The 24,549-nt window shown below is 41.9% G+C and overlaps 1 protein-coding gene across 1 annotated transcript in view; it reads left to right on the top strand.

Moving 5' to 3' along the window:
• PACS1 (phosphofurin acidic cluster sorting protein 1) overlaps window positions 1–24,549 on the top strand; it is a 288,112-nt gene that overhangs the window by 38,623 nt on the left and 224,940 nt on the right. Inside the window, exons 3-4 of the mRNA XM_040328826.1 lie at window positions 4,488–4,577; window positions 13,399–13,524. Coding sequence (XP_040184760.1) covers window positions 4,488–4,577; window positions 13,399–13,524 — 216 coding nt within the window. The remainder of the gene's footprint in view (window positions 1–4,487; window positions 4,578–13,398; window positions 13,525–24,549) is intronic.

Here is a 24,549-nt window from a genome sequence, read left to right on the forward strand (position 1 = left end):
GAAAACACCAGATTGCACTTACTCCCTCCAGTGGTGAAAACCAGGAAATACATCCTAACCCAAGAAGATGATGCATAAATAAAAAATGATCTTCTCCTTACCTGATCCATGCTGCAGGAAAGCTACCAAAAGTAGTTTCAGCTTTCACCCATCACGGCGGGCAAGTTGTGCCAACTTTCAGGTTCTCAAAGGGTTTTATTAGAGAAAACCTCATACCTGGACCTGTAGAAGACTCTGCCAGAAACTTTTCGTGCCACGGATGTATTCGTACACCAAAGTCTGGATCCCAGAGCCCAGACCTCTGCAGAGAATCATTACAGGCAAACCTTGTTTCTTCTCAACACTTATTCCGTTGTTTACGAAAATATAAGGTAGCAACGGTTTTCACCAAGCTCGATCTGAGAGAGGCATACAATCTCATGAGGATCAAGGAGGGCAACGAATGGAAAACTGCATTTAATACCATGAAGTTAAAACCTGCAATATTATACACTCTGCTGAACTTGCATAGCTATTGCATATATGTATTAATTTGTATGTCCCTTTTTATTGCTAGACTAATCTACCAGAGTATGCTAGGCCTAATGATATAATGCTAGCTATGAAGACAGACGCATTTGCTTAGTAAACAAGTTATATTTATTTCCTTTTAAAAATGGGTATATTATATACGAACGGGTATCTCTCTAAAGTCTATAACAATAACAATAATAATGAAAGATACTTATTCCCTCCTCTAGGTAAACCCTCACTGGCTGTGCTCATATGGAAAAAGAGCTAGACCTATGTGGGCTGCATGGCTTAGGCCCAAATAGCAGTCAGAGCAAAGTCCCAGCAAGATGGCAGAGACACAGCCTCATGGCAGGCTTTTCAGCAAAGAGAGAGACTAAATTCATTCTTTGTGAGCTTTTTACTTGAACGAACACACACACACACACACACACACACACACACACACACACACACACACACACACACACACACACACACACACACACACACACTCCCACTCATAACCACTTCCCCTTGCATCTCGTCCCCCACATACACAGGCGTACTAGAGCTGCACGATTGATCCTTTAAAAAAAAAAATCTTGATCTTGCGTCAAACCCCCCCCTTCCCAATCTAAACTGACATTTCCCTGTATCTATATAAACGGTGCAGAGCTGTAAAAAAAAAAAAAAAAAAGACCTTCCTCCGCGCTAGATAGTGATGCAATGTATCGCTTGGTTCTGCAATGTATCGCTTGGTTCTTTAGATCAAAGGAATAAACTTCTGTAAATAAGGGCAGTTTAACCACTTGGGCATCTTCCACACAGGGCTGATCCGTTTAGCGGAGTCTGCCAGCTCAGCAGGAGATCGATTGGTTGATTTTCGCTGAGCTGGCGGATGACGGGTCCGTTTATGCTTACTGAGCAGGGAGGGAACTGTCAGAGCCCCGCTGATTCCTATGGGGAGATTGGATGAAAACGGACAGCATGTTGAAGTTTTTAAACATTGGTTACTATTTTGTCAAGTTAAATTGTTCAGGAGAGGTTTTAAAATGTCCCGTGAACATTAACCACTTGCCCACCGAGGACGTATGACGTCCTCGACTTTGTGCAGTGATATCTGAATGATTCCTGCAGCTACAGGCATCATTCAGATATCACTGTCTTCTGCCGGCGATTCTGTGCACGTCATAGCGGCAGTTCTGCCGCTTGATCGTTCTTATAGGCAGCGGGAGGGGACGTCCCCCTCCCGCCGCTATCCGGTGTTTCTCCGGTGCCATCGGAGGCCCGAAGAACTAATCGGCCAGTGCCGGTTCACGATGATAGAGATTTCCGGTGACCAGATGGTCACCGGTCATCTCTATGACCGTCGGAGGCACGGGCGCGTCACGCCCGGGTACCCGTAAGTAAACAAAGCCGCAATCGCGGCTGTCGGCATGAGATCAGTGAATTTTTCTTCATCATCTCATGCTTTCAAGCCTGGAGGAGAGATGTGGGGTCTTATTGACCCCACATCTCTCTATAAAGAGAACCTGTCACAATGATGCCTATTACAAGGGATGTTGACATTCCTTGTAATAGGAATAAAAGTGATAATTTTTTTTTTTTTAAATATAAAAAAATTAAAATGAATAAAACACTCCCCCTGTCCCCGGTAGCTCGCACTCAGAATTGAACATGCATGCAAGTCCCGCCTACATATGTAAATGCTGTTCAAACCCCACATGTGAGGTATCGTCGCGTGTGTTAGAGCGTGTGCAACAATTCTAGAACTCCTCTGTAACTCAAATAGTAACCTGTAAAAAAAATTAAAGCGTCGCCTATGGAGATTTTTAAGTACCGAAGTTTGGCGCCATTCCATGTGTGTGTGCAATTTTAAAGCGTGACATGTTGGGTATCTATTTACTCGGCGTAACATCATCTTTCGCATTATACAAAAAAAAACTTTACTGTTTTTTGTTGTTTTTTTAGTTCATGAAACCGTTTTATTCCCCCCGCCCCCCCAAAAAGGTGTTTGAAAAATGATTACGCAAATACTGTGCGAGTGGGAAAAAAAGTTGCAACGACCGCCATTTTATTCCCTAGGGTGTCTGCTAAAAAAAAAAAAAAAAAATATATAAATGTTATATGTATGTATGTATGTATGTATGTATGTATGTATGTATGTATGTATGTATGTATGTATGTGTGTGTGTGTGTGTGTGTGTGTGTGTGTTTGGGGGTTCTGATTACTTTTCTAGCAAAAAAATTTTGATTTTTACATGGAGAGAAGTACCAGAATAGGCCCGGTGGAGAAGTGGTTAAGCCTTACAGGTCAAACATTTTTCTGACATTTGTTGCTTAAAAGTTAAAATGATTACTTTTTTTTTTATATATATTCTCCTATCCACACCACACCACACCACACACACACACACACACACACACACACACACACACACACACACACAATATACAAATATGTGTGTGTGTGTATATATATATATATATATATTAGTGCTGTAATATTAAATTGTGTTTTTTTATTTTTTTACATTTTGATCACTTTTATTGCTGTCACATGGAATGTAAACATCCCTTGTGACAGCAATAGGTGGTGACAGGTACTCTTTATGGAGGGATCGGGGTCTAAAAGACCTCCGAGCCCTCCTTTGCACTTCAAAGTATTCAGATCGCCGAAAACGGCGATTCTGAATACTGTGTACTTTTTTAAATCCGGCGCCATTGGCAGCCGAGAAACCCGGAAGTGACGTCATGACGTCGCTTCCGTGGTTTCAATGCGGAGACTGAATCAAAGCCGTTTACGGCTTAGTGTCAGTCTCCACCTGAACACAGAACGCGGTGGATGGAGGATCGGGTCTCCCGGTGGGACAGGAGGCCCGGTCAGAGCGGCGAAAGGCGGCGGGAGGGGGGGGGGATAGCAGAGACCCTAGAGCAGTGTTTCTCAACTCCTGTCCTCAGAACCCACTACCGGGCCAGATTTTAATTATTAGGCTTCATTTCCACTGACGTTTTTACAGCCACTTTTCTGAGCGTTTTTTACAGCTTAAAAACGGCTGTCCATGTTATTCTATGGCATCATGCCCACATAGGCGTTTTTGAGCTGCAAATGGCATAGGCGTTTTTGAGCTGTAAAAAAGGTGTTCTGAAGCTCCAGAGTAGAGCTGTAAAAACGCCAGACGTTAAACGCTCAAACGCTCAAAAACGCTACCGCGGCATTTTTAAAGCTGCAGCTCACAAAATTTTTTTTTTTTTTTTTTTACAAAATAAACATGGACAGGCGTTTTTAAGCTGTAAAAAAGGCTAACAGTGGCTGTAAAAACGCCAGTGGAAATGAAGCCTTACCTTGAGGAGATGCAGACTAGAATACTGCAATTACTGAGCAGCAAATTATATCACCTGTGATGTATTTGAGTTATCTTTCAAACCTGGCCTGTTAGTGGGCCCTGAGTTGAGAACCAATGCCCTAGAGAATAAAATGGCGGTTGTTGCAACATTTTATGTGGCGCTCTATTTGCGCAGCATTCTTTCAAACATTATTCCATTCATTAAAAAAGCTAAACAAAAAAAAAATTAATTCTCATTTTATCCAGAATTGCGCAGCTCTAATGTAAACCAAAAATCTGAATTAAGTGGATGTAAAGAACTGATAAACTGATCCGTTTTTTTTTCTTTGAAAAAACATGACTGAGCTGATGAAACAAACTTAAGGCATGTGTGAAATCTATTTTGGAATAAAGCTGTAAGGCTGGTTTCACACGGGGTGTGTGTGTGTGTGTGTGTGTGTGTGTGTGTGTGTGTGTGTGTGTGTGTGTCCCCAGAAGGATTTGGCACCAAAGAAAATGTCCATAGCTGATAGGGATAAGCTCTTCGGAGATTAAAAAGCAGCTTCAAAGGGGTTGTATGTGTAGATGCAAGTTTGTAGGGAATTGAGAGTACTTTCTACAAGTTGTTGTACCTAAATTATGACTAAAAGTTTTTGACTTTTTTTATAGGGATCAAAACGTATTCTGCGTTCCAACGAGATCTCTCTACCAAGTAGTGGGGTTTCAGAGACTGAACTACAGCTAACATTCTCACTGCAGGTGACTTATTTTTATTTATTTTTTCTGTTATAGCTCTTACAATAATAAAGTAGTATATTTTTTTTATATGTAAATACCAGAATTTTTGCAGAACGGCAGCGAACACACCCACTACTATTGTTTTTTTAATTGCTTTGTTGTGCTTGTAATCAGCATTGGGCTGATATTCTACCAGATTGTTAAACTGACGGTGCACACATTGCATTACTGCCTATGTTGTATGTAAATGCTAAATTTTTTTGTTGTCTTTTTGCCCAAAGTGGATTACCCTACAGAGAGTGTCCGACCAACAGCTGCCAAGCAATCATAGGTGACACGGCCACCTACTGAACTCCATAACCTGCAGCACTGATCAAGAGGAAATCTTCCAGCAGGGCAGTTGTACGGAAGCTGATCAATTAAAGTGCAACCATAGTACCCATACATGGACCCAAATTCGGCCGGTCTTCACTGAACCGGCTGAATTTTGACCCATTTATGGCAGCTTAAGTCTGTTCGATATGCTATACCAGTTGATCATGTTGGAAATTTAAGCCTGCTCAACAGTGCTCACTTCCTGTGTTTCAGGGAGAGTAATCCACCCCCTTCCCCTCGTCTCTTTGCAATAAAAAATAGTTGTCCTTTTTGTTGTGGAGATGGGGGAGTAGGTGGGGCTGAGTAGCTTGATCAGAGAAAACTGGGTTGATCTGACAAGTTCATAAAAATACTGTGCTGTTAGCCCACAACACATCTTAAGGCGGCCATAGATGGTGCAAATTTATTTGCTGCAACCACGGGTTGCAGGAAAGAAAATTGTGTTAATCCTCATCAACACACGGTGATGGAGGAATCCCACTCATGGAGCTATTATGTTCTCCCAGCGGGGGGGGGGGAGCCATCCGGACTGGGCGAACACAGTGATTGTTGCTAGCGGCTCTAGCCACTGGCAATAGTCATGAAAAATCCAAAAGGTGGCTGGTTGTACCCTAGTTGATCACTCAATTGGGTACAACCCATAGATGGTGTGAATCTTGACTGGTGCCTGCTAAACTGGCAGAGATTTGAACGGTCTATGATGGCTTAAAAGTGCATTGATGGCAGAAAACCAATTTATTTTTATGTACTTGCAGGGCCTTTAACCCCCCTTGATGCCGATGTAACACATATATGTGACCCCACTGCACTGGGCTTTTTGCCTTGGGCCAACATATGTGTATCTCCATGTGTGCTGCACAGCACGCTCCCAGGTCTCACCAAAGGCCCCATCAGATTGGCTTCTACAGTGATCAGTCACTGTATCTTTTTTTTTTTTAACCAAGTAGAAAAAAATAAATAAATATGCGCATCTATTTGTTTCTGGAGTCAGGAGCAGGAAAATGTTTGTTCTTGTTTTTTTTGATGATAGGTTATAGTAGTAACAAGAAAATTATATATATATATATATATATATATATATATATATATATTTAATATTTTGGGCCAGATTTCCTTTAATGATAGAAAAAAAAAATCAGGAGATGACTTTTTACTACCAAATGAAAGCCCATTTTGCCCTAAACAAAACAAGGTATAATTTAAAATTTTTATACTTTGCCTTGTCCTACTACATTTTTTAATCTGTTGCGCCAATTGCATGTTGGATTAAAGCTGCTTGCTTAGATGTTGGTTGTTCTGTAAGCATGACTACCTTTTTTTATGAATCCCACAAGTTTTTTATGTATTTTTGTATGGAATATCACTTACACATTTAAGTATATGTGATGTTATTACCTTTGCATGAAGTCCTATATTTGCACTGTTCTGATAAAGTATACAATCCCCTTTTTTTTTTTTTTTTTAAAAGGGTGATTTTTAATAAAACTAAATGCATTTCTCTTGCTACTCTCACCCACAAGGTGACATTTATTTTGGCCATCTCCTCTACAAAGCAAGTGTCTGAACTGATGGCCCTATCCTGCATTGGATTATTTTTGCTTTTGTGTAGAAAGAAAGTGATGTTGAGGCCCAGGAATTTTCTTGTTTAAAGTAGTTTCTTTTGCAGTCCGTGTCCCTGTAATAGTTAGTGGGTAACTTTTTTTTTTTTTTTTTTTTTAACCCTTGCGATTCCACATCTGCCCAGAGGAGTTTCTGCCTTTGCCCCATATGTTCAGATCAAGGTTCTGGGAACGAGTTCACCTATTTTCAAATCTGTGGATTTCCTTCCCTTTTTTTTTTCTCAGACCATTAGGTTTGTGAACAGATCTCCAACTTCGAAACAGTTTATTTCCTATCCACGAGACAGGTTTTTTCTATTCATTCGTTGGCTTTTCTCTCAACACCTTCACAATCTGTGTGTGAAGGTTGGGGGTTTACATCAAAAAGGAGGGATTGCTCCAGTTTCCTCTACAGACAAGTTCTGTGTTTTTAAGGAAATAAAAAAAATAACCCTGGGTCCAACCGATTCTGGACCTCTTAAAGTACTCAACACATTTGTTAAGGTCCAAACGTTTGAGTCCATGTGTTCAGTACTGGCTTCTCTCCACCAGAGGGTGTTCCTCGCATCCATCGACATCAAGAATATTTCTGTCCTGATTTTGTCCAACCCATTAAGGGTTTTTATGCTGTGCAGTGAAAGATGTGCACCAATTCGTTGTGCTCCTGTACAGTCTTGTGTTCCCTCTTTATCAAGGTGCTTGCTCCAGTTTTGGCCTTACTGAGACAACATGAGCTCTCGAATATAGGTTATCTGGATGATCTCCTTCTCTAGGCATATTCTCCTTCTACCTTGGAAACCAATCTGGTGAATCACCATCTGTACCTTGGAGGTGTTTTTTTTTTTTTTCTCCTCTATCCTCTTTTCTCCTTCAAAGTGGTTATATATGCTCAACTCCACATATGAATTTCTAGCTCGCGATACTGACAATCGGACCAGTCTCTTTCATCATTGGACAGGGATATCCAAATTTAGTCTGCAGGTCAAGGCCTTCCTGGTGTGGTGGCTTTTTTCTCTGTTAATGCTGACTGGGAGGTTGCTTCTGTACCCTTGCTGGAAAATTGTGACAATAGATGCCGGCCTACTCAGCTTTTGGAGGGATGACAAGTCAACTCTAGGCGCAGAGCCTTTGGTCCAAAGAGGAATTCTGGTTGCCAGTCCATGTCTTGGAGTTGTGGGTGATTAAACATGCCTGTCGCACTGAAAAGATCTCCTATAGAGTAGGAGAGTTCAGTTGGACAATGCTGCCAATATCGGGAAGGAACAAATTGCCAAGTGGTGGCACTGGACCTCTATTCACACAGGCAGACTACCTAAGTCGACAATGTTTAAATCGAGGTGACCCGTCTCTTTATCCGGAAGGGTTTAGTCAGATTTGCCTGAGGTGGGGAATGATGGAAGTGGATCTACTGCTGTCTCATCTCAACCGCAAAAGTGAACAGATTTGTGACCAGGACCAAGAATTATTGGCAGATGCACCAGAGTAATTTTGTTATGCCTTAATATATGGTGCTTCTTTCCCTAAAGCTTCTTCTTTGTCTTCTGCTTGAATACCAGCTAAATTAAATTCCTATCCTCCTCTTGGCTCCATAACGGGCCTCATCATCCTTGTTACACAGATGTCTTTTGTCAGGTTGCTAACATATTCTGGTGTCTCCCTTTTTGCCCAGGTTTACTTTCTCAGGGTCCAATATTGCATTCTGCTTTACAATGACTGTATTTAGCGATTTTTGGGTATTGAAAGGCAGGTATTAAACAGGGGGCAGTCGGACTCTTTGATTTCCATGATGCTTAAGGCTATGAAATCCCATAGAAAAGGTGTTGTACTTCAGTAGCCAGCTCCATCTGAGAACAGACAAAATCTCTGAAATTACAAAAAAGAATACAAGGGGGCAAGTGCAGCATCAATGGATTTATTCCAAATAAAAAGACAAATGCAAATTCATAGAAATACAAAATGAGAACTTATCTGTAGCCATACCACATTGGTTGGAAGCTGTCCACCAGAAGAGCCGCTTGTGACTGCAAACAGCGTTTTTTTTCAGTGAGGAAACCAAGTCCAGTGTTTCAGGAAGTGAAGAGAGTCACTGTGGGACACAAGGCATGATGTGACATCACACATAGGGTGGGCTGATTGCTCTGGTAACACATTTTTGAACTCCTAATGGCTCCTTTCTTAAACCATGAGATTTGCTTTGATTAGCAAGAGGACTATCTTTCTTAGTCGTACAGGGACAGGACACAAGACCTTCAGTCTTGAGCATGGGTTATACATAACTACTTTCAGGACATTGGACACTGGCAAAAATAGTTACTGGGACTTCCCTTTTTTTTCATAGAACCTCTCCCATTGCTAGTGTCTTTGTATGTAGTTAGCCACAGGATGGTATACAAAGTTCAGGGCTGAGGTCTGCGAGTGGTAAAGCCCTGTCTGTACAGATCCCTTGGGGTATGCCCGTTGTGGAGAGCGAAGCCAGGATTGAGTCTTTTTTTTTTTACTCCTACCTGCATTGAAGACCTAGCAGTAATTTCAAGGTGGAAGCCCTTTAAAAACTTCTCTGGCCAGTGCTTCTAGGCCCAAGTAATGAGGGGCGTTTGGCTTGCAGCTATCTAGCCGGTGATTGTGGCTTGGAATCAGTGTTTGGTTCAAATTTCAAATTGGCACCATTTATTTAGGTGCCGGACTGTTTAGCACTACCCTGCGGTATACATACTACTTGAGGAGTAGGTGGTGGATGAAGATTACCCTCTCGCCCTAGGAGGAATTGATCCAGGAAGAGACACATGCGACTGAAACTTTATTCAAGGTGTAAGTGTTAAGGGTACCATTGCTACCCTTACTGATGCTGTTTGCTCCTGCATCGTGTTAGAGCAGCCTGAGTCTGCTTACCCCAAGGTCTCCAGCTTGGTGTCCCTAAAATTTACCTAGACTTTTCCAGCCCACTTGCTCATGGAGCTTGTCCTATACAGATACTGGCCTCACCTGGAAAAGATTTCTATACCTCTGGAATGCTTTGCACAACAATATCTTATTGAGGAAAGTTTGCTGTTGGGAGTCAACTGTGCCTGTGTAGACCCTGCCATCCCTTGTCTTAATACAACCTCAATTGAACTTTTTTTTGGATGTCCAGAAGTTTAAAGGCTTGCTGTGATCCTGAATAGGCAAAAAGGATTATTCTTAGTGTACAGTACAAGTCTTCTATCCATATGTAGACTACCTTCAGATCACTGGACACTGGCAAACACTTTGCTAGGGATGCCCTAGGAATATTCTCATATAACTCTGCCCACCTGTTAGTAGTGTCCTTTAGGCTTTGTTGAACCTTTTTTCTCTTCTAGAGAAGTTTTGTCTGGCTGCAGGGTGCTATACAGGTCCACGGCTGGATAGCGCAGCCTGGACCACTAGAGGGTAGAAAAACGTGCTTCTCAGGCATGCAACACACAGCCTGTTTGACAAAAGCAGATTTCTCTGCCACTGTGTCTAAATTCTTTGAAAAATGTGCAGCCCTCCTTGAACCTTTTGACTTCAGGAGGCCAAAAGCACTAAACCTCTCCCTTCCTCCCTCGATCTGTTCCTGAATTAGAGATGGAATTCTCTTAGAACCTTTTTAACTTCCAGAGGCCAAAAACTCCATATTCTTCCCCCCGACTCTATTGCTGAACTTTAGATAGAACTTTTGAACTTCACTTGAAGATGAAATGAAGAAAATCAATGTGGACACTTACACTGTAGTGGAAGCTGCAGAGGATTTTTCTACCCCTGCATTCTGTGAGCCTCAAAATATGTATTTTTTGACAAATACTTTTCATTGTTGAAAGGGTGCAAAGGCTAGTTTGCACATTGTCAATCAGCACTGGATTATTTAGTCAAAACTAGCCCCTATGGGTACTAGGAGGCAGGCTGAGTAAAAAAAAAAAAAAACACTTTTACTATTCCTGAAAGGCAAATTCAAGAAAAAAATGAATGTTCTTATAGTAGAATCTGCCATTTCACTCCTCGCAAAACACCTTATAGTTCCCTTTTTCAAGGATTCTGTTGATAGGCGTTTATAAGCATTCCTAAAAGCCTCCTTTGCACTTACAGATCCAGCCTTACAGCATTCAACTGCTATCATGACTATTTGCCAGATTAATACTAATCGGGGAAACGAATAGAATATATGAATCTGTATTTGAGTACCTTGTTCTCCTTAGAACAATTGCAGCTGATGCCTTCAGCCTTGCACTTTTATTTTTTTTGTTTGGATGCTCGAGATTGATTTGGCAAATCTTTAGACTGTTACTCATTTCTGTTCACGTGATATAGGCTTGTATGGCTAACGGCTAGGTATGCTGCGGCTGCTTGTCTCTTACCCATTGCCTTTGATGGTGAATGTCAGCAATCAAGTCATTGGGGGGTCGCTACTCCCTACCCCATTAAATAAATTAAGAAAAAACATGCATCTACTCCTACAGATACTTTTTGCTCAGTGGAAAGGCATAAACTTCCAAACCAAGGGTTAACACTTGCTTTTTAGTTGCAAGCCCTAGACCCCCTGAGCCCACCAAGCCTACACAAAAGCCCCCCCCCCCCCTCACAATGAAGGGGAACCCCAGACTCTTCACTCTATTGCCTTTTCTGACAATCTGGATCCAGGACAAAGTTTCAAACGTATGTTTGTTTGTTTTTTTCAAAACTTGTTCAGTCCTTAAACCAATTGGGGAAGGATCTGCCCCAGTCTGAACCTAAAGTCTCTAAACGGATTTCTGTGTAAAAATTCTGGATGACATCGGCAAGATCTGTCATTTGTTTTTCTGACAAATTAATTTCTTCCACTAGTAAAGCTATAAGATGGCTATCTACATATGCCCATCTTCCCTCCACATAAATGCTTTCTGCGTTTAGCTTTGGAAGACCAACCCTGCCAATTTCTTGTACTGATATTTTAGCTCTCATCTGCACCCTGAACAAAATTGCTTGCGCTTCTACCAACCTAATGCATTCACTAGCGTACTTGGACGATCTAAATTGCTCCTCCACCACAACATTGTTTACCAACGTCCAAAGCACTGTTCAGTTCTTTTAAACCTTTGTCTGTTTGATCAACTTTCCAAAGTATGCTCTCCTGCCATCACATTATCTGGTGTACCTGGGTCTTATCCTGGCATTTTCCAAGCCAGAATCTTCCCTCTTGTGGACAAGAATGCAGCCGTAAGGTCTCGCACGCAGAACCTTCAGTGAAGGGGGCACCACTCTGTTCTGGGTTTAATAGTGGCCTCCTTTTTGAGGCAGTACTTTTATTATTACATTTTTTTTTTTTTAACCTTTCTGAACTTTTCAAACCAGCATTCTCCTGCTATGGAACCAACATATCTATTCGCTGGAATGTCCTATGCTTTTATCTGACCAGATACAGCTTAACCTGGCAAGGTAAAACTTCAGACTTGCCCTGGAGATGGGGAAAGTCTTCCTTCCCACCAGTGATGCTGGCCTATATCTTTCTTTGTTTGCTATTGTGTCTCCGTCTGGCCTATGCCATTGTGCATTCTTCCAATATAATCCAAAGGTTAACTTGCAAGAAAAGGTACAAGGGTACTTTTTTTTTTTTTTCCTCCAGCGCACACCGCCGCAACACAGCGAGGTATTTTGAGATTCATCTGCTTTTTTTTCTGGAGACCATTTACACCTAGAGTGGAAGTTGTAGAAAACATTTTTTTTGGGCTGTCATCTGACAGGAATAGGGGATAAATCTTCCAATGGGGACACTCGTTTAGTTGGGTTCTAATTCTCTTCCCTTTGCAATAAAGAAAAACGGGAAAATAATCCTTACCTTTTTTAGTTCTAATGTGGCTCAATGAACTATAAAGAAACAAGGAAATGATGTCATAAGTGCAAAGTTTTTGTTTTTTAGGCTTTACAAGCAGCTATTTTCTGACTACAGGGGGTCCCCTAATTGCGAACAACGACTCCTTACGAACGGGGTCCTGCACTCCATCCTTAGCCATCCGTGCACATAAACACTTAAAAATAACCTAATTACATGCCTACCTGTTTCTCTCCATACCCTGCTGTGTCCTGTGCCTGTATTGCGGCCTGGTCCGGCCTAGTGAAGCCTGCAGATCCCTGGTCTTTCCTGCATGGATGCCCCGCGGCCGACCTGGCCTGGATTCGGATGTGCGGACACTGCTGCTCTCACCAGCCATCCATCTCCCCGCTGTGATCTGCCCAGCGGAGACTGCCTGTGTGGGCTGGTTGAGGTGTCCTGGAGCCCAGCATCTTTAATCCTTCTGCCTGTCTTGCAGTGCTCTGGGCCTTCCCTGCCTGGTACTCCCAGCCAGTCACCCTCACTGGACTGCAGATGTTCTCCACGCCCCACATATAGTACAGGACTGCATCAGCGCCCTGAAAGCTGGTGAGATTATATACTGTACTGTTCTGTGCCCACTACTACAGTATATACCCTGTACAGTGCTGTACTTGTACCACACAAAATTGAATGAGAGCTCCATATAGGCAGATTATATGAGCTCATGCTGGAACACAGGGATAGACTGTACAGTACATTCTATCCCTGTGTCCCAGCATGGGCTCATGTCATCTGCCTATGTGGAGCACTTAACAAAGGTACTGTTCCGACTTACAAACAAATTTTGACTTGAGAACAAACCTACAATCCCTATCTTGTTCGTAACCCGGGGGCCCCCTGGTAATGTCTTAAATAATGTTTACAAGACAGTGGCTAGATTTAGCTAGTGTTGAGAAAAAGCAGTTTTCTTCAGGATCTACTTGCCCAATTTTCCTTATTTGTGACAGATTATCCTTAATTTTATTCTTGTGTGGTCTTTGTTTTTTGCTTTTATTTTTTATTTATTTTTCTTATCCACCCATAGTATCCACACTTCCTAAAGAGAAATGCGAATCGCCTGCAGATCATGTTGCAGAGACGCAAGAGGTACAAGAACCGAACAATACTGGGTTATAAGAGTCTGGCTGTTGGAGTTATAAATATGGCAGAGGTGAGACAAAGACACAATACATAAAATGCATGCACATAAAAAAAAAAAAAAAACGGGCATATGTACATTTTACTAATTAAGAGATTTGAATCTCTCTTGTCCATTGGTCACGGAATGCTTGAAAATCTAGGTTATACTGCTCCTACAGAATGATTGAAAACTGACATTAAAAAAAGCTTTATGCTGATAGGCCATTTCTGTGTTTAACCTCTTTCATGATTGACATACAGTGCATCTGGAAAGTATTCACAGCGCTTCACTTTTACCCACATTTTGTTATGTTACAGCAGGGTTGCCCAACCTTTTGAAGAGATAGGGCCACTTAAGTGACTTGGTAACCAGTCGCGGGCCACAATGAGCGGAGCGGGTGAATAGCAGCCCACTCTACTCCCTTTTTTGTGGATCGAATTGGAGGTAGGCTTTGTAAACAGAGACAAGGCCATTTACATCTGCCACTCCTGAAAGGTAAATGGAGGGTCCGATTGGGTCGGACTGACTGTGTGAAAGGGGCCTAAGGCTGCTTTTTTACACTGATGCATGGTTGTTAACCCGCACCACGAGTGCAGCACAGTTCACCTGTGGCTTTCCTGCAGGTTAGCTGCACTTTGCCAAAGACTTCAATTATATTCTGTAGGTTTGGTGCACTTTTAGAAAGCACATCAAACTCGCAGGTAATAGAAGTCTATGGCTCAGTGCAGGTAATCGGTTTAAAAGCAGCCCAGTAAACACTGCAGAACAGATATGCCTATATATACATTGTGATTTTAGTAATACACTTACCTTTTAATAACAGTATTCTATTCTATTGTATTCCATCCCAGAGCAGAAGGTCGCGGGCCACATCAGAGGGCTCTGCGGGCCACATGTGGCCCCCGGGCCACTGGTTGGGCACCCCTGTGTTAAATTCTACAATTCTACAAACAATAATCCATAATGACAACATGAAAGAAGTTTATTTGAATTCTTTGGAAATGTTATAAAAAAAAAAATCGCATTTACATGGGTAGTCACAGCCTTTGCTAAATACTTTGAAGAGCCATTGGCTCCAATTACAGCCTCAAGTATTTTTGAGTATGACGCTACAAGCTTGGCACATCTATTTGTACAGTTTCTCCCATTCTACTTTGCAGGACCTCTCACGCTCCATCAGGTTGGATGAGGAGCATCATGCACAGCCATTTTCAGTTCTTTCTAGAGATGTTCAATTGGGTTCAAGTTTGGACTCGAGGACATTCAGAGTTGTCCCGTAGCCACTCCTTTGCTATCTTGGCTGTAGGCTTAGGGTCGTTGTCCTGTTGGAAGATGAACCTTTGCCTCAGTTTGAGGTCCAGAGCGCTCTGGAGCAGGTTTCCATCAACAATGTCTCTGTACATTGCTGCATTCATCTTTATCTCGATTCTAACTAGTTCCTGCCTCTGAAAAACATCCCCTCAGCATGATGCTGCCACCACCATGCTTCACTGTAGGGATGGTATTGGCCAGGTGATGAGCGGTGCCTGGTTTCCTCCAGACATGATGCTTGCCATTCAGGCCAAAGAGTTCAATCTTTGATTCATCAGACCATAGAATTTAATTTTTTTTTATATGGTCTGAGAGCCCTTCAGGTGCCTTTTTGGCAAAATCCAGGCATGCTGTCATGTGCCTTTTTACTTAGGAGTGGCTTCAGTCTGACCACTCTACCATACAGGCCTGATTGGTGGAGTGCTGCAGAGATGGTTGTTCTCTCTCCACAGAGAAACGTTGAATCTCTGTCAAAGTGTCCCTGACATAGGCCCCTTTCACACTGGGCACAGGAGGTGTGCTGGCGGTATAGCGGCGCTATACCATCGTTTTTAACCGCAATATTCTGCCGCTAGCGGTGCACTTTTAACCCCCGCTAGCGGACGAAAAAGGGTTAATACCGCCGGCAATGCGCCTCTGCAGAGGCACATTGCCGGCGGTATTACCGCGGTTTCCCATTGTTTTCAATGGGAAGGGGTGGTGGAGGAGAGGTAAACACCCTGCTCCTTCACCGCTCCAAAGATGCGGCTAGCAGGACTTTCGGGCTTTCACACTGAGGACTGCAGGGAAGGATTTTTTTCAGGAGCTCTTTAGGCGTTATTTTTAGCTCCAAAACGCCTGAAAAATGTGTCAGTGTGAAAGGGGCCTAAGGCTCTTCTCCCCAGATCGCTCAGTTTAGCTTGGCGGCCCGCTGTGTGTGTGTGTGTGTGTGTGTGTGTGTCCTGTGACTTTCCAAATCTTGTCCAATCAGCTGAATTTACTACAGGTGGACTGTTGTAGAAACCTCAAGGATGATTAGTGGAAACCGGATGCACCTGAGCTCCATTTTTGGTGTCATGACAGGCTGTGAATACTTATGTACATAATAAATGTATATATTTTTTATTATTTTTTTTTTTAAATTTGCAAAGATTTCAAACAAACTTCTTTCACGTTTTTATTATGGGGTATTGTTTGTAGAATTTTGAGGACAATTAATGAATAAAAGTGATCAAAAAAATTAAAATGTAAAAAAAAGTGTAAAAATAAAAAAGTAAGTAAAAAAAATGAAAACGTCCCTGTCCCCGGTAGCTCATGCTCGGAAGCGAACACATGTTAGTCCCGCCCACATATGTAAACGCCGTTCAACCCCACGTGAGGTATCGCTGCATGCGTTAGAGCATGTGCAACAATTGTAGCACTAGACCTCTGTAACTCAAATAGTAGCCTGTAAAAAAAAAAAATGAAAGTGTCGCCTATGGAGATTTTTAAGTACCGAAGTTTGGCGCCATTTCATGAGTGTGTGCAATTTTAAAGCGTGGCATGTTGGGTAGCTATCTACTCGGCGTAACATCTTTCACATTCTACAAAAAAATTGGGCTAACTTTACTGTTTTTTTTTTTTTAAACGTTTTTTCCCCAAAAAAGGCGTTTGAAAAATTATTGCGCAAATACCGTGCAAGATAAAAAGTTGCAATGACCGCCATTTTATTCCCTAGGGCAGGGGTGCCCAACCTTTTAAAGAGCGAGGGCCACTTGGTAACCGGTCGCGGGCCACAATAAGCGGAGCGGGTGAATGACCGGTCCGTGTCCACCGATCCTCCCAGATGGAAAGGGAGGGACCCCCTTCTGTTTTTTTTTTTAGCAGATCGGCTTGGAGGTGGGCGGGTGTAATCAGACACAAGTCCGTTTACATCTACAGCTCCATAGAGGTGAATGGAGGGTCCGAACCGAACGCTTGAAAGGGGCCTAAGGCTGCTTTCACACTGCTGTGCTGCAATTTAACCACACTGCGCATGCAGCACAGTGCACTTGAGGCTTTCCTGCGGGTTAGCTACACTTTGCATAGACGTCTATTATATCATGCAAGTGTGGTTCAAGTTCTGAAAGCGCACCAAATCCGCAGGTAATAACCGCAGTCTATGATTCAATGAAGGTAACCTGCAGGTACACTGCGCTGCACCTGCGTATCAGCTTGAAAGCAGCCCAGTAATCACTACAGAACATATATGCCATATATACACTTTGATTTTAGTAATAAGCTTACCTTTAATAAGTCTTCCATTCAGGTATCACCGGATGTCGATGCCCCAGGCAGAGTGCATTTGGTATCACTCTGCCTATGACAGGCGCCAGCACTATAAAGGAAGCATTGACTTATGCAGCTCTGCTCTGCAGCCGCTTGCTTCCTCTACCACTGGCTTCATTCACAAAACTGATGCTCAGGGATGGGGGCTCAGCGACCGGAAATCTGGGCTGGGATCCGCCATCTCAGAGCAGGAGGCCTCGGGCCACATCAGAGGGGTGTCTGCTAAAAAATTTAATAAATAAATAAATATATATATATATATATATATATATATATATATATATATATATATATATATATATATATATATATACCGTATTTTCCGGCGTATAAGACGACTTTCTAACCCCTTAAAATCTTCTTAAAAGTCAGGGGTCGTCTTATACGCCGGTAACCTAACCTTACCTTATTCCAGAAACGCGGCCGTACGATTTTTTAAAAGCCGCGCCTCCTACGTCTTCTGTTCCGTGATAGGCGGAAACACTCAGCTTCCCAGGAGGCACTGTGTTCAGTGTCCGCCTATCACGGAGGCCCTCTCGTCCTGTGTTTAGTGTCCGCCTATCACGGAGGCCCTCTCGTCCTCGGACGAGAGGGCCGCCGTGATAGGCGAACACTGAACACAGTGCCTCCTGGGAAGCTGAGTGTTTCCGCCTATCACGGAACAGAAGACGTAGAAGGCACGGCTTTTGAAAAATCATACGGCCGCGATTCTGCATGTCTTGGGATAAGGTAAGGGCACAGTCTGGCATGTAATGGGGCACAGTCTGGCATGTAGTGACAGTCTGGCATGTAATGGTGACACCGTGAGGCGAGGCATGACTAGTAGGAAGAGGGTAGTCTTATACGGCGAGTATATCCCAAAACCAACATTTTGGCTGGAAAATTAGGGGGTCGTCTTATACGCCCAGTCGTCTTATACGCCGGCAAGTACGGTATATGTATGTTTGGGGGTTCGGACTTTTTTTATGAAAAAAAAATATGATTTTTTACATAGAGAGAAGTGCCAGAATTGACCCGGTGCTGAAGTGGTTAATACCCCATGTTCAATTGCGTCATTGACCAATATTTCTAGAGCCTGTTGATGTTCTGGAGGGATCTGTCTTTAATGCCGCTATTTTTACCACCGATGCTATGGAAGGATTTGCGTCACATTTCGGCCACTAGTGGCATTTAACTCCCGTTAGCGGTCGAGAAAGGGTTAAAACCGCCCGCAATGCGCTGCTGAAAGATATGGCTAGCAGGACTTTTTTTACCGTCCTGCTAGTTCAACCCTGAAAGCCCTTGGGACAATAGAGCAACACTTTTAGGGCGGATTGCAGGCGATATTTTTAACGCTATAGCGCCTGCAATACGCCCTGAATGTGAAAGGGGTCTGAAAGTGGATGCAAACCTGAATCATTAAATTTGAGCTAGGCACATATATCTGTAGTGTTTTTTCTTATCCCTCTCCAAAGCCACGCATCCCATGTGTTTCTGCTTCTCCGTTCTTCTGTTATCAGCATGATAACTTCTGACATGTTCTCAGACAACCGAGGTAAACCCAGCCTGATATTTGTTTCAGGGTGGGTGCTATAAAGAGATTAGCTGAGAGCTGGTATTCACAACACATTTATTCCTTCCTTCTGCCTATGTGCACGGTGAGGGGTGTGCCTTTCCTACAATCAGCTGTCACACAGTGTATACCAAGACTTCACTCCCAGTGCTGAACAGGAAGAGAACATTTCTAATACGATGTGCATTTTCTAAAGAATATATAAAGCTGAAGACCGCAGATATATACATGCAAAACTTTTATGGAGGGAGCTGTTTCATCCCTGTTTATCATCTAAGGCTGTTCACTTCACTGGGTATATGTAAGGTTTTATATTTTTTAGGGGTTAGATTTATTTTTATTTTTTTTGGCCATGTGTTCTTATTATCTTGGGAAAATGTTTCAATGTAAGGGCCTCTAGATTATGTCGGGGGGGGGGGGGGGGGGGGGGGGGGGGAATGGGATGATTTAGGTCAGAAGCTGGTATGTCTTGTTTCTGGGTCCAAATACCAGTCTGTGGGTTGTGTACTGGTGTGCCCCTCTTCCCACAGTTCTCCTAGGAATGCATACAGCCACTTTTATGAGCATGGTTCTGTAGTCACTGTAATGTTGCTAATCTGAATATGTAGTTTGTGCTCCGGTGCCCTTGTAATTTATTGTATGTTGGCCGGACCATGTGCACATTAGGCAAATGAGTGGGCGAGCATAGGATGTTTATTCAGAAGGGATGTAATGAAACTGTGTTCCCCGGCATTTTTTATTCTACCACAACAAAGACATAAAATGTTTAGACGTCCTAGCTATCAAATATGTTTCAGATAGAACATTGACTGAATATTAGAGATTTGTCTTGCTCTGCAAGAGGGAGGCATTTTGGATTTTTAAATTAAAAACTTTGTCGCCCTATGGTTTAAACGAGGAGCTAGAGACCTACAGTATAATATAAACAACTTTGGACCTTTTTTTTATGCACATGGTTCTGTAGTCACTGTAATGTTGCTCTCACCCAAATTTAAAGTCCCACTTGAGGAATCACACTCTTTGGAGCGTACCTTTTGTATAATGCGGCTGTCCGGGCATAATTAATGGCCCTTGTCTAGACATTTTATGTGCCTAAAAGAACTATGGATTTTTTAGTGGCGTTTTTAGTTTGAGTTTTTCTATTGATTCAGATGCAGAACTGCAACTTTGCACATAGATTTTCTGCTTTAACCACTTCAGCCCCAGAAGATTAGGCTGCTGAATGACCAGAGCACTTTTTCCAATTCAGCACTGCGCTGCTTTAACTGGTAATTGTGCGATCATGCAATGTTGTAAAAATAAACAAAATGGATTCAGTGCTAAAAAAATGACAAAATATCACGTGAAAGAATATTTTACAAGTGAAAAGTGAAAACTAAGGTCCCATTAAGATTCCAGTCCATAAATTGGCAAGGAAATGACACCCATCCGTGTAGATGCAAAGAAGGAAACTGCAGAAAAAGTTTGACGTGCAATTCCACACCCAGGGTGAGTAAAATGGCCTGCTTACCAGATGGCAATGACTACTAAAACATTACCAAAATCGGTCTCCCCAAAACCAAGGCAGTAACTGGAACGACAGCTAAAAAATGGTGATGCTCGGAAATATAAATTAAAAACTTCCATAGTGCAGTATGATGATTTAATAAAACGGAGGAATCGCACTTACAAAGTAGAAGCCAATCAATGGCGATAAGGTATATCGTACAATGAGGCAGCAGTGTCTTCGACGGCTACGCTTCACTTCCTATGTTTGTTTGCCCATCCACCTCCTGAGAGGAAAAACGTCAGTCGTAGGCTCCACCTCTACGTGTTTCGACCAGGTGACTGTGTCATCACGTTTTATCCATTATATACACCACTAGCGCCATCCTAACTACTGGCCGCTGGATCAATATAATGGGGGTAAAGAGACGGCTCAGCCATTTTAACTGCTGGCCACCAATGGGGAAAATGATAACAAGGAACATGTGAATAGTAAAGGAAGTGAAAGAAAGGAGATCGGCGTCTAGTGGCGAAAATACAAATTGCGGGAATAGGAGAAAAAAAATTGCAAAACTTTAAACAATGGAGATAAAGGGTAGAAATGTGAAGACACTACTACTCTTGACAGATAAATACAACATTAGTACTTCTAATATCCAAAAGTTATCAGCAGAGGACAAAAGAGCCAATATAGTAAGAGATTAAATACATTTATAAAAAATATATAGAATATATAAAAAAACATATTTATGGCCCGGTGGTGATAGAGGCATCTCCTTACAGTATGAGGCAAGTCACTCTCAGATCCACTTCCTTGATTTTAACATTTTGGTTAGGAATGGGAGTTTGACTACCAATACGTACTTTAAGGAGACTGATTGCAATGCCTACATCCCACTCTCTAGTTGCCATTATACTTCGTGGTTAAGTGCAGTCCCTAAAGGTCAGTTCCAACGCATTAGGCGTAACTGCACTAAGATTTTAGACTATTGTTAACAAGCTCTAATACTGAAACAATGTTTCCTAGACAAGGGTTATCTGGAAAATTATATTGATGTCACTATTGTCAAAGTTGCGAATATGGATAGGTGCCTTATGCTAAATGGGGAAAGACCATGTAATCGTGTACCAGACAATACATTTGGATGGTCTATTATCACAGGATACTCTAACCAACATTTCTCTGTCAAAAAAAGCCTTAGAAAGCATTGGGGAATACACACGAACGACAAGGTGCCCCCCCCCCCCCAAGACCATCTAATTCTTTCAATCTATGAAAGTTTTTTTTTTCCCTTGTTGTAAATGCAGTATTTGCCAGATTAATTCCTTCAGAGGACGAAAATGTGACGAATAGGATATACAACATCGAGTCGTTTTATCACGTGCTCAACTCAATATGTTGTCTATTTAATTCAATGTCCATGTTCCAAACAATATATTGGACGTACAAAATGAGAACTGCATGTAGGGAATATCAAGTGAGGGTTCACAAAGCATAATTTATCAAGACACTATGCTAAATACCACAATAAGAAATTAAAAGGGACCCTCTTCCTTGCTTTTGACAAAATACAACCTCACTGGAGAGGCACTAATATGGTCAGATCAATTTCTAGACTTGAAACCAGATGGGTCTTATGTGCGTAGACTGGGACATCGATTGCTTCATAAATAATGCCTAGAGATTTCCAGAGAACAATCTTGTTTTTTTTTTTTTTTTTATAAGATTTTTTTTTTAATATATATATATATATTTTTTTATCTCTTACTATATTGGCTCTTTTGTGCTCTGCTGATAAGTCAGATATTATAAGTGCTAATGTTGTAATTTATCTGTCAAGAGTAGCAGTGTCTTCACATTTCTACCCTTTCTCTCCATTAATTTAAAGTTTTTGCAATTTTTTTTCCTCCTATTCCCGCAATTTGTATTTTGGCCACTAGATGGAGATCTCCTTTCTTTCACTTCCTTTACTATTCACATGTTCCTGGTTGTTATTTGCTCCATTGGTGGCTCGGCCGTCTCTTTACCCCATTATATTAATCCGGTAGCCAGTAGTTAGGATGGCGCTAGTGGTGTGTATATAATAGATAAACGTGATGACACAGTCACCTGGCCAATCCCCAGACAATGTCCTCTCATGACAAAATGCGTAGGGTAGAGCATACGACGGTGACATCATTAAGTTTTTTTCCTCTCAGGAGGTGGATGGGCAAACAAACATAGGAAGTGAAGCGTAGCCGATGAAGACACTGCGGTCTCGTACGATATACAGTACCTTATCTTAATTGATTGACTTCTACTTTGTAAGTGCGATTCCTCTGTTTTATTAAATTCACTTTTAATCAACATAGTGCACTATGGAAGTTTTTTCATTTTATATTTCCGAGCATCACCATTTTTTTAGCTACCGTTCGTTACTACCTTGGTTTTGGGGAGACCGATTTTCCAACGCTGGGCGAGACTACTGTTTAGTAGTCATCGCCATCTGATAAGCAGGCAATTTTACTCCCCTTGGGTGTGGAGTTGCACGTTAAACTTCTTCTGCAGTTTCTTTTTTTGCATCTACACGGATGGGTGTTATTTCCTTGCCAATTTATGGACTGGAATCTTAATAGGACTCTGCCTTAGTTTTGTAAAATATTCTTTCACATGATATTTTGTCATATATTTTTTAGCGCTGTGTTTATTTTTAATGTTTTCAGTTTGGTACTAGACTTTTAAGGTGCTGGCAGCTTTTTCTTTCATTTATCACATTTTTTTTCCAAGTGCAGCTTCAGCCTTCGGGCTTTTGTTTTTTCATTTGCAATGTTGTACCGAAACAAATGGAGCTTTCTTTTAATTGTGTTTGATTGCCTCTGCGATTAAATTTTTTTTTGCAATTTTATTAAAGGAAAAAGACTACTTTTAAAAAAAATATTTTCTACTTTTTCTGGAAGAAAAATACAATAAACTCAGTATTAGTCAGACATTTAGGCCAAAATGTATTCAGACACATGTCTTTGCCAAAAAAAAGTCAATAAGCCTATATTTATTGGTTTGCGCAAAAGTTATAGCTTCTACAAACTAAAGTACATTTTCTGGAATTTCCGTAGCTTTTAGTTTGACTGCCTATCTCATTTCTTGAGGTGCTAAAATGGCAGGGCAGTACACCCCCCCCCCCTCCAAGTGACCCAATCTTGGAAAGTAGACACCCCAAAGAAATTGCTGAGTCTTGTTGAGCCAATTGAATATATATATATATATATATATATATATATATATATATATATATATATAATTTTTTGTGCCAAGTGATTGAAAAATGACAAGAAAATGACACAAAGTTGTCACTTAATGATATATTGCTCAAGCATGCCATGGGCATATGTGAAATTACACCCCGAAATACATTCTGCTGCTTCTCCTGAGTACGGGGATATTACATGTGTGAGACTTTGGGAGCATAGCTGTGTATCAATCACGCCTTCAGGTTTTCTAAGGACGTAAAATGGTGATTTCACTTCCTTTCTACCTATAACCGTTTCAGAGGCCATGAAACGTCAAGATGGCACAACCCCCCCCCCCCCCAAAAAAAATTACCCCAAATTTCTTACTGGAATTTTAGGAAGGATCCAGTTCGCCATGAAGCTTTGTATAGCACAGAAATAAATATAGACACTTTTTTGTATCAGCATCTGGCCTATACGAGCAATTGGGTACGGTGCGAGCAACTGGTCATTGAGGTCCACCCCTCCCATGTTAAGGTTGTATTCGTGGACACAAATTATTACACTTCAAGCAGGCTCTCTCCCCCATCCAAGTTGGGATTCTTCAAACCGTTGGGGTAAACCCCGGCGATTAGACCGCACGGTGCCACTTCCACAATCAAAAAGGTGACTAAAAAGTGGCACACACATGTAGTAATTGTCCACATACAAGTGGTACCCCTTACCAAATAAAGGTGACACCAAATCCCACACAATTATACCAGTGGTCTCTATGTCGAAATCTCGGCAGGTCTCCAGCTCTACGTGACTATATCTCTTCCCTCGTAAACCATAAAACTATATGTATAGCCTGTTGAGCTTATACATCTTGACCCCATATCTGACACGGTTGCTGGGAAGATGCTGTTTGATAGACAAGCGGGCAGAAAACATAATCAGGGAATCTTCAACGCAGGCAACTTGATTGGGAGTAAACAAGGCTGCGAAACGTTGGTTCAAGTGGTTTACAAGGGGCCGAATTTTGTAGAGCCGATCAAATCCAAGGTCACCCCGAGGACGACAGAGTTCATTATCATTGAAGTACATGAACCGCAAGATCTGCTCGTATCATGTCCTGGTCATGGAGGCAGAGGACACTGGCATATGATGAATTTGGTCAGTGGACCAATATGACCACAACTCATTCTTTAGTTATGCCCATGAGTAGGGATAGG

The sequence above is a fragment of the Rana temporaria genome, chromosome 11 (assembly GCF_905171775.1).
Source record: "Rana temporaria chromosome 11, aRanTem1.1, whole genome shotgun sequence".
In the NCBI taxonomy this organism is placed as follows: Eukaryota; Metazoa; Chordata; class Amphibia; order Anura; family Ranidae; genus Rana; species Rana temporaria.